The 16,591-nt window shown below is 35.1% G+C and overlaps 1 protein-coding gene across 1 annotated transcript in view; it reads left to right on the top strand.

The window, feature by feature from the left end:
• LOC150095721 (bicaudal D-related protein homolog) overlaps positions 1-16,591 on the top strand; it is a 155,139-nt gene that overhangs the window by 92,874 nt on the left and 45,674 nt on the right. Inside the window, exon 2 of the mRNA XM_090410035.1 lies at positions 12,610-12,825. Coding sequence (XP_090266161.1) covers positions 12,610-12,825 — 216 coding nt within the window. The remainder of the gene's footprint in view (positions 1-12,609; positions 12,826-16,591) is intronic.

Here is a 16,591-nt window from a genome sequence, read left to right as displayed (position 1 = left end):
TCATGCTCGCTGAACAATTTTTACACAATGTAAATTAGTAGTATAGCACTGTCATTTTACACAATGTAGTAGCATAGCACTGTCATCCATGAAACAACCGCCACCTGCTGAATGAAAAGTCAACATCGCAGGATGGACTTGATCAGCAGCAGTGTTCAAATATTCTTTGGAGGACGCTTGACCTTTCTTCTGGCAATATCAGGGGACCCGTTCCTTACCAACAGAACACCCCATGACACCACTTCCAGAACCTTGTGTTTAGAGGGCAAGCTAGGCTCATTGCTTCATGGGGCTCCTAGAAACTCTGATTACTGTCGGCACAGAACGATAACTTTTTTTTCAGTCTTCCAGTGTCCAGTTCACTTGTTCTGGACATCACTGTAATCGAACTCTCCAGTTCTTCGTACAAATCAGTGGTTTTCCTATAGGCATCCCACTGACAATACTAATCCTGCTCAATTCCCTGGGCATAATTTGGTGAAATACAACCTTCATTAAATGCTTTAGTTAATTGCTGCACACATAAAGTTCTGTTCGTCCGTATAAGTTTTCTCAGACGACAACGACGATTTCGTTCCCGACAGACTCACTTAGGACCACAGTTACGCCTCTTCGATATTAAATCGATCATAGTTCTTACCAACACCAATGGGCTTCATCTATACTGACTATGCTACAGAGGCAGTACTGATGGTAATGTTATTGCTCTAAGGAAGCAGGAAGTTCAGGAACCAATAACTGAACTCTCCCCTTTTGAAGGTGAATGAAGTGAGTCTTTGAGTTATGAAGTTACATTGATGTGAATAATGCGATTGGACTGGAGGCGATTTCACTACGTGTTGTGAAAGAATGTGCCTGCCATTGACTTGGTGTTTAATGAATCTTGGGTCTGGAACGATCCCTAATGAGTGGAAAGAGGACAAGATCGTTCCATTGCGTGATGTTCGAAGCAAAACAAATGTTTCAAATTACAGACTAAGCATGCCTGGAGTGCTTCAGATTTTTGAACGATTGGTTAAGAATAGGATACAAGATTGGGTAGACATCGTAAAGATATTGTAGAGATCAACATGGATTTGTTAAAGGGAGATCCTGTTTTGGTATTTTACTTCAATTTGTAATACGACTTGGATAGATGATTCATATATGGTGATATTTGTATATTTAGTCAAAGGCATTTGACAGGCTACCACATAAATTGGTGTAGAAATTACGGTCAACGGATTTGGTTAACCATTGGTTGATTGGATAAGAAATTGGCTATTTAATATGTATTGATATTAAAGTTTGTGTAATAGAGGAGCTGTCTGAAGAGGAGTTACTAGAAGTCCCATAGGATGCTCTTCAAGGAGCACTGCTCTTTGCTCTCTTTATTTAATGATATTGTGAGTGGTTTGCAAGTAAATATTCAGGTTTTTGTAGATGATGCATGGTTTGGAACAAAACAATTAGGAATGATGCTTCTACTTGTATATTGGTGCATCAACATCAATGCAGTCTACTCAAAGCAATTTAACTATATGAATAGATAAGTGGGGGTTACCAACTCAACACCAATAAATGTAAGGTGCGCCCTTTGGAACCAGGAAATCTAACGCTACGTATCACATTAGAGGCATTGTATTACAGAAGTGGATCGAGCTAAGGATGTTGAGATATTAGTAAAGTTAAAGGGATATATTTCAAAAGTGAAACAGTACAAAATGCCGTTATACTACGAATATTCTCTGGTAAAGAAACGAATATGACTCCACTGTACAATTCTTTGATTAGATAATATCCCTACTACTCTCACAGATTTGGTCGGTTAGATTTCTAGGAGAAAAGAAAGCACTGGCAAAGGTTCAGAGGTGGATAATAAGCAGTATCGATCTTGTAGAACACTGAGGACAAGTTGCGAGAATGTAATTTGTTGTTTGGTAAATAGACGGAGGAGAGATTATGATTGAGACTTAAATTGTTAAGAGAATCTTACCAGAGATACAGGATATTTTTCAAAAGATTTGTAGGGAAGGGGAGAGGTACAAGATGTCGTTCTTGGACGTTGTATAAAGGTGTGGTGCATAAGAGAGGCATGACTTTTGAGAGATTGGATCTTTCTTTAGTTGGTGAGTGGCATGCTTTGCCGAATGAGGTGAGTGCAAAAACATTGAATCCATTTAAAATAATGTATGATATTGTTTGCATCTTATTATGCCTTTCTCCATGGGTCTCGACTCCAAGAGGTGTTTATAATAATAACTAGCTCTTCGATGAGTTAAGATAGAAAAATATTTATAGTTGAATTCAAAAGTCAAATTTTGAAGCAATAGCGCACATTCTTACTACTAAAAGCGAATTCTATTGATATTCTATTGTCATGGAAACACTGAGTGATAGTTTATTATCTACAGACATGGGTTGTTTTTTATGTAATCCATGAGTGTGTAGTCCTTTTTCGCTAAGTAAAAAGGATTTCGGTAAATGACGTACAGAGTAGCAATGCAATTTGTCTAAAGAAAGATCCTATTAATAAAATGGTCTGGAACAAATGAGATGCAAAATTCCGGTAGAGCTACTTGGCAGTTAGTCACACTCAGAAAGTGAGACAAAATCACGCGCCCTCAGTTTGGGAGAACTGAGGAGTGACTGCTTCAACTGACTACACATGTCCATGTCGGAACCGACACGTTCCTTGTTATTTGTTCCAGCTTGTGCCCAAGGGTCGTGCGGGTAATCGGTGAGGCAAGGTGGTCACCGTGAAAACTCACGGTAGAATTCCTTTGCCGTCATGCAGAACTGTTCTACACAAAATTCGACGCTGCTCAACCACTTTTTAATTCATTAAGATAACGAGGGCGCGTGGTGGCGGCTGATTGCATTTCGCTCGAATTACTCAAGCGATCTCTAAATGGAATGTTCGAGAAACTTTTTTTTTGCTTTTTTTACTTCCGAACGATTTCTTTAGTAATAGTTTAGTCAGTAATCGTAAGAAAAAAACAAACTAATTTTAATGCTAGGATGGCTTTCTTTTGTAAGCAGGCATAGTAGAAATATAAGGTTATTCACAAATCGTAGTAGAGGATCGTTTTCATCACAAAATAACTTGCCAGCGTGTGTTCACATTTTCCTAAATAAAGAATTTTTTGACAAGCTTGGGGAAAATTTTTTCGAGATTTCGATATCATAAATTCGAAGTATTGGGTTTATTTTCGGCTGAAATTGCGTATTGACAATGTATTGCGTGAGAGGGCGCTGTAATCGATTGGCAAACGACTTCTGTTTAGTGAAATTGAGTAGACGGATAAGTTTTCCTCAGTTTTGATAAATGACTTCAATCGCTTTGAAACATAGCTGTATAGGTCATAATGTTTGTTTTTATAATGAAACAATAAAGTTCTTTCGATAATGACTTAATATTCATATCTAAATTAGCAGTTTTTGTACAAAATCGCTTGGCTTCAGTTTATTACATTCTGAAGCCTCGGTTGACTGTTAAAATAACTTGGCGTGTTTATTTAAGTCGCCAAATATATTAATGGGTCAATATACTCGATAATTCGTTTCTGCTTGCTTTGTCATCCTTTCAGTAATGCTGAGCATCGTAGTTACGTTCAATTCACACCCCATATTTGGATGCAGTTGACTGGAAACTTCTGTAGAAAGCTTTGGAGAGATTATACTGTATCTTCTAAGTATCAAAATCAAATTTTGATTTATTTATTTTTAACTATTAAAAGCAAGTTTAGAAATCCAGTAAAATCAAATTCTTATCCTAGTGCTGATTTGTAGTTCAGATCATGACTGATTAGGAGCCTCAATAGAAATAAAATTTGAAGTTAACAATAAATAAATAAATTCAAGAGTTTATTCTTAAACTCTTATATTATCTTCTTAAATTTTTATTACTATATTTTTTTGTTATGGAATGAAAGGTGCTAGCGGATTTTTTTTTTATTTAAAATAATTCAAGAATAAATTGGAATGATCAACGGGCTTCAGTTATTTAGCGAATGCTGTACATATAGAAAATGAGAGAATAAACAAGCAGAACTGTTGCATAAAACAGCAAATGCTTCATAGGTTAAGTTGGATTCTGAATCCACAATAAAGCTCCAGTTTAACATAAATCCATAGGAGTTCTATGAAAGAGAATAGAGGACGGTTACTAACCATATGGTTAATGGTCCGAGCTAAATTGCCATAATCACAGAATTCAGTCTATTTCTTATGGAACATCTTTTGCATCTCCCGAGTTCTGTCCTGATCCGATTACGTGTAGACCAGGTATGTCTTCGAGAGTTAAAGATCCTTATTCTGACATTTGGATGAAGAATAGTGTCATCAGTTAGAGGCATTTCTGCCAGTATACAGCAATCCCTCGATTAGTGCGCCTAATGTGTTCTTTAAAACAGGCGCATTAATCGAAAACGCACTAATCGAATATAATAACCTATGGGAAAAAGTATAATTCGTTCCTCAAATTTCTTTTTTGAACCTTTATTTTTTTCATAAAAGAATAAAAGTATGTTTCAGGGCATAGTTAAAGGAAAACCATGAAACTGAAAGACAATAAAACATATTCAGAATATGAATTTATTATTCTGCTTCTTAACCAAGAATTGAGCTAATGTAGTTTGGCGGGCATTCTGTTTCTTTTTTTCATACAACTGACGGTATGGCCCCTCATTGTCTCTTCTGCAAATTTTACTGGTTCTCTCTTCACCAGGGTCGGGCTCTAAGCATTGCTGCTCAAAAACTTCGATTGTACGAAAACTATTTTCAAATTGTTTCTGTGAAACCTCTTTGGGCTTGTCAGTGATTAAATTTTCTTCATATTCTTGAGGATTTTCCCGCTGTGTATCTAAATTTAGCAGGTCGGAATCACTCAACTTCTCAGAATGAGATTTAATTAATTTAGATTCATTTGAAAAGCCTCTAAAATCATTTGCACAATGTGGAAGAATGTGCTTCCAGGCGCTCGCATATTGCTAGCAGTAATTTCATTTGATTTTGCGACTTTAACCAGGCTGAGATTTCTCGGATTTGGCTAGAAAAGTCTTGGAAGGTTCCAAAAAAAGGTCGTTTTCATCGACATTAAATATTTGTTGATCACAATAGTCTCCTTCTTACACAAATTCTTTTACTCATCATTAAAGGGTAGGAAAATAATTTAAAATAAAAAAGTAAGGAAAACAATTGCACGAGATATGATAATCAAAATGCTATGTAAAACAGACGACATAAATTTTGGCTGTAAATTTGGAACATTGTGTACATGGAAATAGTGTAGTATGCCATTAAAAAATAACTTTGTAAAATGTTTCAAATCGGTAACTAAATTATTTCATCCTGGTGCGTGATTTTTTAAATAGTTAGCCATAAAAAATGTATAGATCGAAAAGTTTTAAAATCTGTAACATTTATTTTTAAGATGTATATAGGCGCACTAATCGAATTTGGGTATCGAAAAAAAAAAAAGACGCACTAATCGGGGGGGCGCATTAATCGAGGGATTGCTGTAGTTTCCAAGCAGATGTGATATTCAAAGGCTTCAATGCGACGTTTGCACAACAGTTCTTCCGGCAGATTTCTTTAGATTTCAGTGTAGTGTGAGTTGTGAGGTGAATGTTCTCAATTTTATTTCATAGGTTGCTTAAGCCATTTTCTTCCGTAATGGAAGAGGAGCAATATCACTAAGCTTTGGAAGCCAATAAGTTGATGTTCATATGGCTTTAAATGTGCACAAGAAACAGATAATCAGTTTAAAGAATTATTTCCATTGAAAATGGGGAGGGTTAGGATAGTCCAAGCGTAATAATGATTTGGAATAATTTCAAGGCAATAATGCTCAAAGCATCAGAAGACCCAATACTTCCAGCAAACAAGGAAAAAAGAAAATGGATGACCGACGTTATGGAGCTAATTGAAAAAAAAAAAAAAAACTGGCGTATAAAAATAAAGGGGTGTGCTATTCAAAGAAGAACTAGAACATTAAAGGAAATATTAAACACCAAAATTTAGGAGATAAAGGATATCATTCAGTTAACAATATTTATAATTTTGATATAATTATGGTGAGAAACGTTTTAACCCCTATTAAAAGATCCAAGTGGCAATTCATATTACAGAGAAGTAACACTCTAACATGGAAATATATTTGAATGGTATCCCAGAGATGAACTACAGGAAAATCCAAGAGGCGTTGAAGTATGAGATTAAAACGATGGCTGTAGTTCAGTGGAACGGAAAAGACAGAACAGAATGTAACACTTGCTTCGTCCAGCAGCGAACTGAAAAATGGCTGATGATTATGGTATCTTGACTAAAACCATGGAAAATATCAATCATCCCGATACCAAAAAAAAAAAAAACAACAACAAAAAAGACATCCAATGAGCAGAGCCTTGAAATTATTTCTTAGAATATTTGACAGATATCAAAACCGGATAGCTCAAATAATAGCTGAATAACAGTGATTTCAGAAGTCGAAAAAGATCAAACGATGCACTATTAGTAGTGCATCAATATGCGAAAGATCAACGGCTGTACAAAAACAGGTCTGCCTCTGTTTCGTTGATTCCGAAAAAAAAGTATTTGACACGTTCTCATTATTAAGTTATAGGAATTTTAAACATTTAGTCTGGACTAAAAAGGATAATGATGCTGCTAATAATAAATCACTGCAATCGGCGATGAAAAAACTTCCACAATGGGATAGATAAAAAAATAAAAAATTGATCAGGGATGTATTATCATCATTGTTTGAGAAACTTAAATACTAATCTTAGAATGAAGAGAACTGTTAGTTACTAAACTAATAGAGGCGCTGAATTTGGACTAAAACGCAGCAAACAAAAACAATCGTAGAAAAAGCAATGGATAAGAACTTAAAATGCCACCCCATCAAAACAAGGAGGTTGATTACTTCACAGAAATATGTGATAATGGAAAATTTGAACAACAAAGAATACAAATAGCCCAAACAGCCTTTCTTGATGTGAAACACTGGCTTGCTTACTAACAGAAAAGTAAATATAAATACAAAAATGCGCCTGACGACGTGTAATACTACTGACCACACACATATACTGTACTAATATGGATTACTAGTGAAGAAATGAGGGGGAAAGACTGGCTTCAGATGTAGCTACTAAAAAAGGATGCGGATTAGCTGGGTAGAAAACTAAAATTATTTACTGAGGGAGATAATGAAGAGGGGGGGGGTCTTTGGGGCATGCTCTAAGACAGTGTTTCTCAAAGTGTGGTACTCATACCCCGGGGGTACGCGAAAGGTCGTTAGGGGGTACGTGGCAATTTTCGGCTATGCATAATTAAAGGAGTCATTATGTTTTTCAACAAACATTGCAATTAGAGACAACCGGGATAAAACTGCACTAACTAATGAATCGCATCCTCCTCTCCAACAGAAACTGCTATATAAACCAAGCAAAACCATATGTTGCCGATGGAACATATGGTTTTGCTTGATACCACCCCCATCGTTAACGTGTTAAAACTAAGAAATATATAGTGAATGTGTTTCAGATATTATGGAATTCGGTTGAAGGGAATTAGCATTTCAACTCAACTGTTGAAATGCTAATTTGTCTTTGGTTCGCGCGATCTCTTGTTAATACCGCACCAATCATATGCAGTTCTTCGCTGCTCTACGTATCTCAAGTCTTGTAAATTACTGGTAATTTTTGCTTGAAATAATGGGAAAGAAGATGACTCTATTTGGGTAGATGACTTTGACGATGCTCACAAAGAAACTGTTCTCGATGCCAAAAGTAGTGATAGCGAGTAGGAGCTTCTTGGTAAGTCGCACCATTTTCGGTTTTTTTCTGAAAACTTTAGTTTCCGAAAATTCCCGCACGTATCTCGCAACAAGATTTTTTAGCTTTTTTGGGAAAAAAGTTAGAGTTATATTCGAGTAAATACAGTATTTTTTTTTTTAGCTTTCAAATTCTTACGTATGGATCATTGATTAAAGATTGGATTTACAAAGCCCCCAAAAGAGAGCAATATATCAAATACAAGTATCTGTAAGCAACAAGAAAACGTTGATATTGCATCTGGATCAAATGAAATTGATGAGTGTGTCGTCTGACATCTCTCGAGAACCAAAATTTAAAAATAAATCATATTTTTTGTTTACATGAACATATAAATTCAAATAGAATAGATATTTAATTTTAATTAATATTTTTAATTAATTTATTCATTTTAATTAATCAATTAATTTATCGTTTTAATTAATATAATTAATTATTAATAACTTGGTAATAATGAAAATTTAAGAAGGGGTACGCGGATATCTGAAGTTTGAGAAACATTGCTCTAAGAGGTCTGACCAACGTGATCATCACAGGGAAGCCACTGGTAACTAGAGGGAATCAAAGGCACTATATATGAAGGATTTTAAAAACTAGACAAAAGTACTAGTCAGATCTTTAGAAATGCCCAAGACACGAATACTCGTAAGTGGAAAAGCATGAACGACTGTCAGTAGTGAGCTTCCTGGTTCAGATCATTAGCAAATACACAACATTCAAAGATTTACAAACCAACGTTGCTGTTGTGATTGTAAAAATGCATTGTGATATATATATATACTGATTAAAAAAAAAAAAAAAAAACTTGAATGTCCCCATGTGGGTTTGTTTTTATTTCAGTGAAGTTCTTGATAGATGAATAAAACATCCTTACTTATCAGTTTAATATATAAGGTATAGTTAATGTATATCTTATATATTAAAATCGTAGATCTTTAATAGGGGACTACAAATCCATATTGAATATGAATAAAAAAAGTTCACGAGAAACTTTGTCCATGAAGTAAAGAATACAGTGGTTGCAATATCGTATAAATGAACTACTTAGAGACCATGAGTAAACAGTCTACTCTATATGAACAAGTGGTTCTTGGTTATCGATGAGTGTCCAAATGACACATGACCTTCTTTCCAACATTGTTTTGAAGTAGTCGAACTATGATGTTTATAGAATTTTAGATATCTCCATGGAAACCCTTGCAAACACTTCGATCTTGTTCAGTATGTGCGTATACTCAAATGGTGGCCTTGGTAATAAAGGTCAGGTTCTGTTGAATAACCAAAGATGACACTAATGGAAACTGGAACATGTTGCAAAGAACCGATTCAACTAAGTGCTTGGCAGTCTACTCCAGGAACTTCTCATTCACAAGAAATATTGCTAGGAATATTGGAAAAAGAATTAGTAAAATAAGATTAATGTGAAAATCTTTCTTTTACGTGAAGCTCAAAGGCAGCATGAATTTTATAATTCCGAACTGAAAAAGGTGTTGGCGAGCAGTCCTTGAACTAATCTGTACAATAGGTACAGAGAGCTGTGAATTAAACTGACGCAAGTAAGATTATAAACAGTAGTTTTGAACCTTTATTAACATGCACATCTTGAAATATGTCAGATGTATATTTAATGTTTGTTTAACAGCCGAAATGAAATATCGCTTTCTTGTGCTGATACCTAATCAAATGCAAGCGATAAAAGAATACTGATTACACCATCAGTGATAATTTTGACTCCTTTAGCACATGCTGCATACTAACAGGGGCGAATTCTCCATGCTTGCTGCGCAAGCTCATTAATTGAGAAAGAAGTAATATTTATTTGTTAATAAATGCATGCATTTATAAGCATTCCATTTAGGCTTTTATTTTTGTAGACAGAAGACGTATTAAGCTTGCGCGGCAATAATTGAGCTTTGCGTTGTGTATCGAAGGCCGATGCTTGCTCGTCTAGTCAAAGCTACTTTGGCTTGCTCGGTTGTAGGAGCTTCCAAGTCCTCGCAGCGGCACTGTGATTTCATGCGCGCGCATAGCCATTTCACGTTGTCTCACTGTTGCTTTAACACAGGCCATACGCAGTCAACGTAGCTCTAGCCAGTGAACTTCAGCCAGCCTTTATAAGTGTGCGTGTTGCTTGGGAAAATTAAGTTACAATCAACTTTTTATGACGATGTTATTGACCAGTTCATAAAGAAGAACCGTAGGGTAGAATTTGTATTCAAGTAGCTAAACTGAAAAAGAGAATATCATTTGTAAAATAAATGTCGTATTTGTATGATTAAATATACATAAATTTCTAAATATATAGTTTTAAATGGTCAGTAATTCATTATTCCGCTAATCAGACTTCAATCACACCTCTCACTCCCTGAGCGATAACAAGAGCAAGCGTGAATTTCAAGACCAGCATTCGCCTTTGCATACTAATCACTATAATATTAGTAACCGTTAAATGCAATTTATCAGCTAAAAATTCTTAATTTATCTAAAGCACCTTGTGTGATGGAATAACAAATGACTATTGAACTTTTACATACAACTACCACAGCTTATCCCAGAAATAAGTGGTTAATAGCAGAAGCCAATCATATAACGAAAGTGTGTGCAAATATTTTTCAAAGGATTAAAAGAAAATAGCGGGTGCCAAATGATGTTCGGAAGCGACTTGCTACTTAAACTGGCAAAATGTAACTGGTTTTTCCAACTAATTTTGGAGTATTCAGAAATCCAACTTATTTTGAAACAAACAGTGCTTCTAAAATTTATCATGTTGCTCATTTTGATCTTTATTGCGAAAACGATGCATCTCTTTAACATCTATGGACCGAAGACGGTATCGCTGTTCAGACAAAACTTTACATTCTAATGGCTTCTGTACTAGATAAAACACAGCTTCATTTCCCTGTGTAATTTGGAAAGTTGAATTATAAGCCAAATAATAGTATTTTACACCTAAATGCTGTTATCTGTTTTTTTTTTTTTTTTTTTTTTTTTTTTTTTTTTTTTTTTTTTAATGCATGGGTGAGATTTCCTTTATCAACTGTTGCTTTTCCTGAGCATGAAACCGTATTTAATTCTGATTCTAATGCCGACTTTCTCAAGACTCGCCAAACGACCTGAAAAAGAGGACATGGCCTTTCTTTCTTCCCTCACGTCCAGCCCTCATTTTAAATATAGTTGATGCTATCAGTTTCTCCTTAAGAATAAAATATGAATCTTGTTAAAATGTCTCCATATAATAAATTTCATCTCCTGAGTTTCCACTTTTGTTTTTCAATCTTCTGGCAATATTAAACGAACTCAGTATGACTTCTGAGCATTTTGAAATAGCCTGTCAAGATGGCACATCAGATTGTCAGATTGGAAAATAACTTTTCCCTGCATAGTTAATCTGTGTGGAGAACCTTCTTTGGTATGTTTCGTGAAAATATTACCCCAGGCGATAAAATATTCCCATTCTCATTAAAAAGGAGGTATACACAACATAACTCTGTGAAATTCAATTTTTTCGGTCTGATCTGCGACCGATCCATAAAGTGTTGATCCCCCACGACTTTAGGAATAAAGAATCTTTCTACCATATTCTCTATCAGCTAGACGAGTGTGAATATCGCGATGCCGGGAGAACACCTTATCACGGAATACACCATAACAACTGAAGATTAATAACCGTATGAAGCTGTTTCTCCTGACTGATCTTTAGGGTGCTATGCTAAAAAGATGGATGCCGGTGAATGCATTTTGGATAATGCAGTTCTTCCTACATTGTAACAGTTTTACGAAACGCAACACAAATTTGTCAGCATCATTGTCAACCCACTTGAATGCGTGGATAAATCTTTCGGAAGTTCTGTTGTGGTATGGATTTCTTCGAATGTCTTTTAGATGGTAGACAATTTTATATCGACCAGGGTGAGACCACCACTCGTACTTGGAAGTCTGAAGTGTGTAAAAGTTCCATGTTTTTTTCTAGAGCAAGACTCTTTGATTTTCCAACTCACGATACAGAAATATAGGTTTACAACTTTCTCATGGGTGGGTGGTATTCGCATCAAAATGCTACATACTGTTGAGTAAACCTTAAGCTTGAACAAAGTATTTCAGCCAAACACATTTAAGGACGTTCTGGTGGTGGCGGCCAGACACATGGATTTTCAGTCATGTTGAAGGAATACTGTTCCAAAAATAAATGGCATTATCTCAAACTTGTCTGGGTCAAAGGAGAGGCTATACTACTGTCTCTCCAGAGAACTTCGATTTTTCGGAAACATTTCTCACTGCCAGAACTATTAAAAATCCTGTGGCATAATTGAACTTGATATATATTATGGACTATTAGAATTTTGAGTAATTTGAGTTTCAGTTTGACCATAAAAGCGAATGTCTGTACAGTATACACATCAAAAACGATTTTTGGTTCGTCTGTTGTGATAATGGTGTCACCATACAAAAATGATATTGCTGATCTTTCCATGATTGCTTATATCAGTACAAATAAGGAAATGGCAACAGACTAAATTATAATAGCTCGTGGTTCGGCGGCCAGTAGGTAGTGCTACTCATGTCCTTCAGATCATATTTTGTTCTATATACAGTATAGTATAAACATTTCTGCTACAATCAAAATAAAGGAAATCGAAAGAAATACTCAACTGCATTCGTTTTTTTTTAAAAAAAGAAAACTGGGTGTTATTTATGGAAATATTTTATTCTCCCTCTCGCTTATATAAAATAGCGCTTTGCGTTATTTCCTTTTTTCAAATTTGGCACATCAAAGTATTGAACTCTTTTGCAGGTGCTGGAACAAGAAAAACATGCTCTGCGACGGAAGCTAGATTCCCTCGAAGGGGAATACGATAGTCGTGTTGCGGAACTACACAGCGATCTAACGCAGCTGAGGAAAGAACTTTCTGAACAACAGGCTTTCCACAGAGCAACAGACAAGGAGAAGAGTCAACTGTTGGAGGAACTGACGGAGCAAAATCATCGTCTTACAGCACAGCTCAAGCAGGTGAGTTGATGCGTGTGTCCTTATCAAAGTTAAATTATGTTGTTCCTTCTAGATGAAAGTATGCAAGTTTCTTTGCTATTCAAATGAGTTTTTTTATTTATAATTTAGATTAAAAAATTACATTTTCATTCTTAAATATATTCATACAACGCTTTTCGTTTTATTAATGTTCCAAATGCATGAATTAAATTATTCATACCAATGCTGTTTTTTTAGTATAATAATGAATTTAAAGAATGCTTCAAGTTGCTTGGTGACCTTTGGCTATAATCATGTTAAATATTGTCGAAGCCATAGACATCTAGCAATCTATCCTTTCATCTGGAACTTTTAAAAGCAATATTTAACTATTACTACAATTCTTACAACGCATTGAAAGTAACAATTCCACACAGCGTCTAAAAATCGACTGTAGAACGATGTTTTTTTATTTCCGACAATAATATACAGTACTAGGGACCATGAGGTGGTAGCAGCTGTCTACTTTCTTCCCTGGAAACCATTCAAAATCATTGATAGCCTTTGACCAGCTATCAATGGCCAGCAAGGGTTGAGATTTGGCTTTCCCCTCGGTTTCCAAAGGTTAGGATTAAACGACCTCACCTGCTTCCTTTTGAGGAATAAGATGTTAAAGGATTTATTTACGCATTAATAAATAGTGTGCATTACGATTTTTTAAAGTTTTTCTTCTTGATCATTAAAAGCAAGGAAAACGCAAATTATCATCCCTTAGGGGTATAAAATAACTTTCCGGAACTGTTAAATTATAAAATAAGGTTAAAGTTCCTTTAAAAGAACTATTATGGTGTAAATTGTTAATACAAACATTAAACATCTTGATAGTTTGGTGTTGGTATTCAAAATTATTACTGAAAGAAAGTTACGGTTTTTAAGATGGAATCCAATGAAAATTGGATATTAACCAAAATTGTTCAATTGAACAATCTTGGTTAATATTTATTTCTGGCTCGAGATATACAATAGAATTCGACTCATGATTATGCTAAAATATATGGATGCAAGATTATTTGGAGTCTGTTAGCATGATTAGGGTTGCCAGATTTCGGAAAATCAAATCCGGGAGAATTTTGGTGAATTGGTTTTACAAATAAAAAATAAATCTGGTATTTGATTTTACAGAATAAGTATCGATACTTTTGGAACAGGAACTCGACACGCTCAATTTGTTTTTCTTGAGTGTTAATGTGTCGTGTAATATCCGATCGTCCCCCATGTGCAATACTAAACGTTCGTCTACAGATTTTGCATTCAACTTCGTCGTTATGTTTTCCTTTTGCAATAAAATTCCATTCTTTCGAATAATCATCGTTAAAAACGCGCTTTGGCATTGTTAAGGGCTTAAGGAAAGAAACAAATTTTAATTTACCTTTTGTATAATTAATAAAGAAAATTAATTCACCTTTAAGTATATATTTTATGTATTAACCAAATATCGCACATTCGAAAAAGGTGAGATATTATTTTTTAATAATTATTGAAACGACATCGATGTACTGTACCGATACCGAAGCACAATGTCCAAATAAGAACTGTTTGAAAATAAGCAAATATATCTGTACAGAATTTAAAATGATATGCTTATCTACGCTATATACATGTGTATATATATATATATATAATGATAAGCCTTTTTATGTAACGTTTTTGAGTCACGTTTTTTGAAACTCAGGGATTACCCTGAGTGTCGAGTCATCAGAATTCAAGGAGAAGCGGCCTACCAGTCCGGAACTCGGGGGGTTGGGCGCCGTAGGCGCTAGGGGATGGAGCCCCCCCTTTCGAAGACTCGACACTCAGGGGCTACTCTGAGTGTCGAGTCTTCGAAATTCGAGTCATCAGAATTCAAGGAGAACTGGTCTACCAGTCCGGAACAGGAAAGGGGGAGGTGGGCGCCAGGGGGGGGAGGATCCCCCTTGTACTAAATAAAAAGCGAACAATGAAAGGGACCGTCGCCCTAAACTGTAAACACAATTTCCTCGAATTGTCAGTTTTATGGCTTACAAATCAATTTAAGTTGGGTTATTCGAAAAGAATATTGAAAATTATAATTGCTTAACATAATATTTATAATATCTTTTCATTAAAATACGGGACATTAGGCTGTCCCTACAAGTACAATATCGGACATCCAAATTCGACGTAAAATACGGGACAGTCCCGTATATACATCTGGCAAGCCTATTAGCATCAGAACTTGAAGTCCTAATCTCTGTCACAGGCGAAGATTAAGTCGAATCAGGCGAGATTAATTTAGCCGGTAAGCATCGTGGAAAATAATTATAATATAGAAATATAATTTTCGAGTGACTGTCATGCTATGCATATGAATGTCATCCAAGAAATCTATCGTGGAATAGGACAATCTGTCCTCGACTCTGGCTACAAGGCAGAGACTAAAGAGAATGGTATTTGGTAGCAGAAAGAAGAACTATTTAGTTCACTGCAGTTTATTTACTGGTTTTAACGAGCTTAAACTTCAGATCTGTAATATACTAATTGCAGTTTATATGAACGATAGCATTGCAGGAGTTCAGTGACTTGAAAACAAATGATCGAAACCGAGGTTTAGAAATTGTCACGCGACAAATTAAAGAAAAGAAAGGCGCATAAGTTTTTTATTTTTTTTTATTTTTTAAAGATTCGCCGGAATAAAAATAACTTTCTTTCGACTTTAGTTTTAATTAGGGCAGAACTGGCAAACCTTAACAGCTTCGTCTTCTTGTCCCAGTTGTTAAGTGTGTCTTCCTTGCTTTCCTCCAAATGAGGAAAGTTATCGTCTATCAGCCGATTTACTGCGCATGGCACGGTTGTAAGAAATCTTTTGCTAATTTGATGAGGAAATAAGTTCACACACCGTAACAAATTGACGGCGTTGAGTTAGTCCTGTGGTGTTTTGGCATTTAACATAATCGTATTATTCTGGTCATAATTTGACACAAAATGAGGTCGTGTCAGAAAGACTAATTCCATTTAAAATTTATGGTGCTCTTGTTTGCATCATCATTAATTAAAAATTCAAATGTGTGGCTTTTAGCCTTCCTGATTCACCAGTAGATTGCGCTCCTAATGGCAATCTACAAATTGGAATATTCTAGAAATTGCGGTGTTTTTCTTTGTTCCATGATTTGCAAACTAAAACTGTACACATAAATTACATTTTAAGTAATTGTTTACCTAATCTGAATTAAGAATTTCTATCTGTTCCGAATAGAATATGCAATTATGAAGTAACACACTTGTTTCACTATTTTAAACAATATTATGTGTTGCATGATTTAGAATGTGTGGCGTTCCTATTTATGCACATGTAGTGCCATCTAACGATGGGATTTAGAACTGAATAAACTTGCTTTATTAGTAATGACCTAACCACGTTAATGAGATGACCGTGAATTATGTTCATGATTGTAATAAAGCCTGTTTGAATTTTTAATTTTATAATTGGTAGCCCGTTTCTTCCTCTGGACACCAGTAGATTTTAAAGAGCCTCAGTTTTGCAAATGTTAAATTCGCGATGTCTCATGTCAAATCTATATGATTTAAAATCGCTTCCAAATGATTAATCAGATTTTTAAGCAAACCATTGTTATAATGTTTTTTACCTTCCTGAAATACTTCCGAAAAAAGTAAAGGTTTTATTAGCAAATAGTCTTATTAGTAAAAATCGGTCCATCATAGCAAACAAGAAAGTTATGAGAACTTTTTTTTTGTGAAAGATGAAATTAACTTTTTTTTTTTATTAAAGGCA

This window comes from Typopeltis vanoorti, chromosome 20 (genome assembly GCF_054136105.1).
Source record: "Typopeltis vanoorti isolate ZY-2024b chromosome 20, IOZ_Tvanoo_1.0, whole genome shotgun sequence".
In the NCBI taxonomy this organism is placed as follows: domain Eukaryota; kingdom Metazoa; phylum Arthropoda; class Arachnida; order Uropygi; family Thelyphonidae; genus Typopeltis; species Typopeltis vanoorti.
This window is presented reverse-complemented; position numbering and strand designations above follow the sequence as displayed.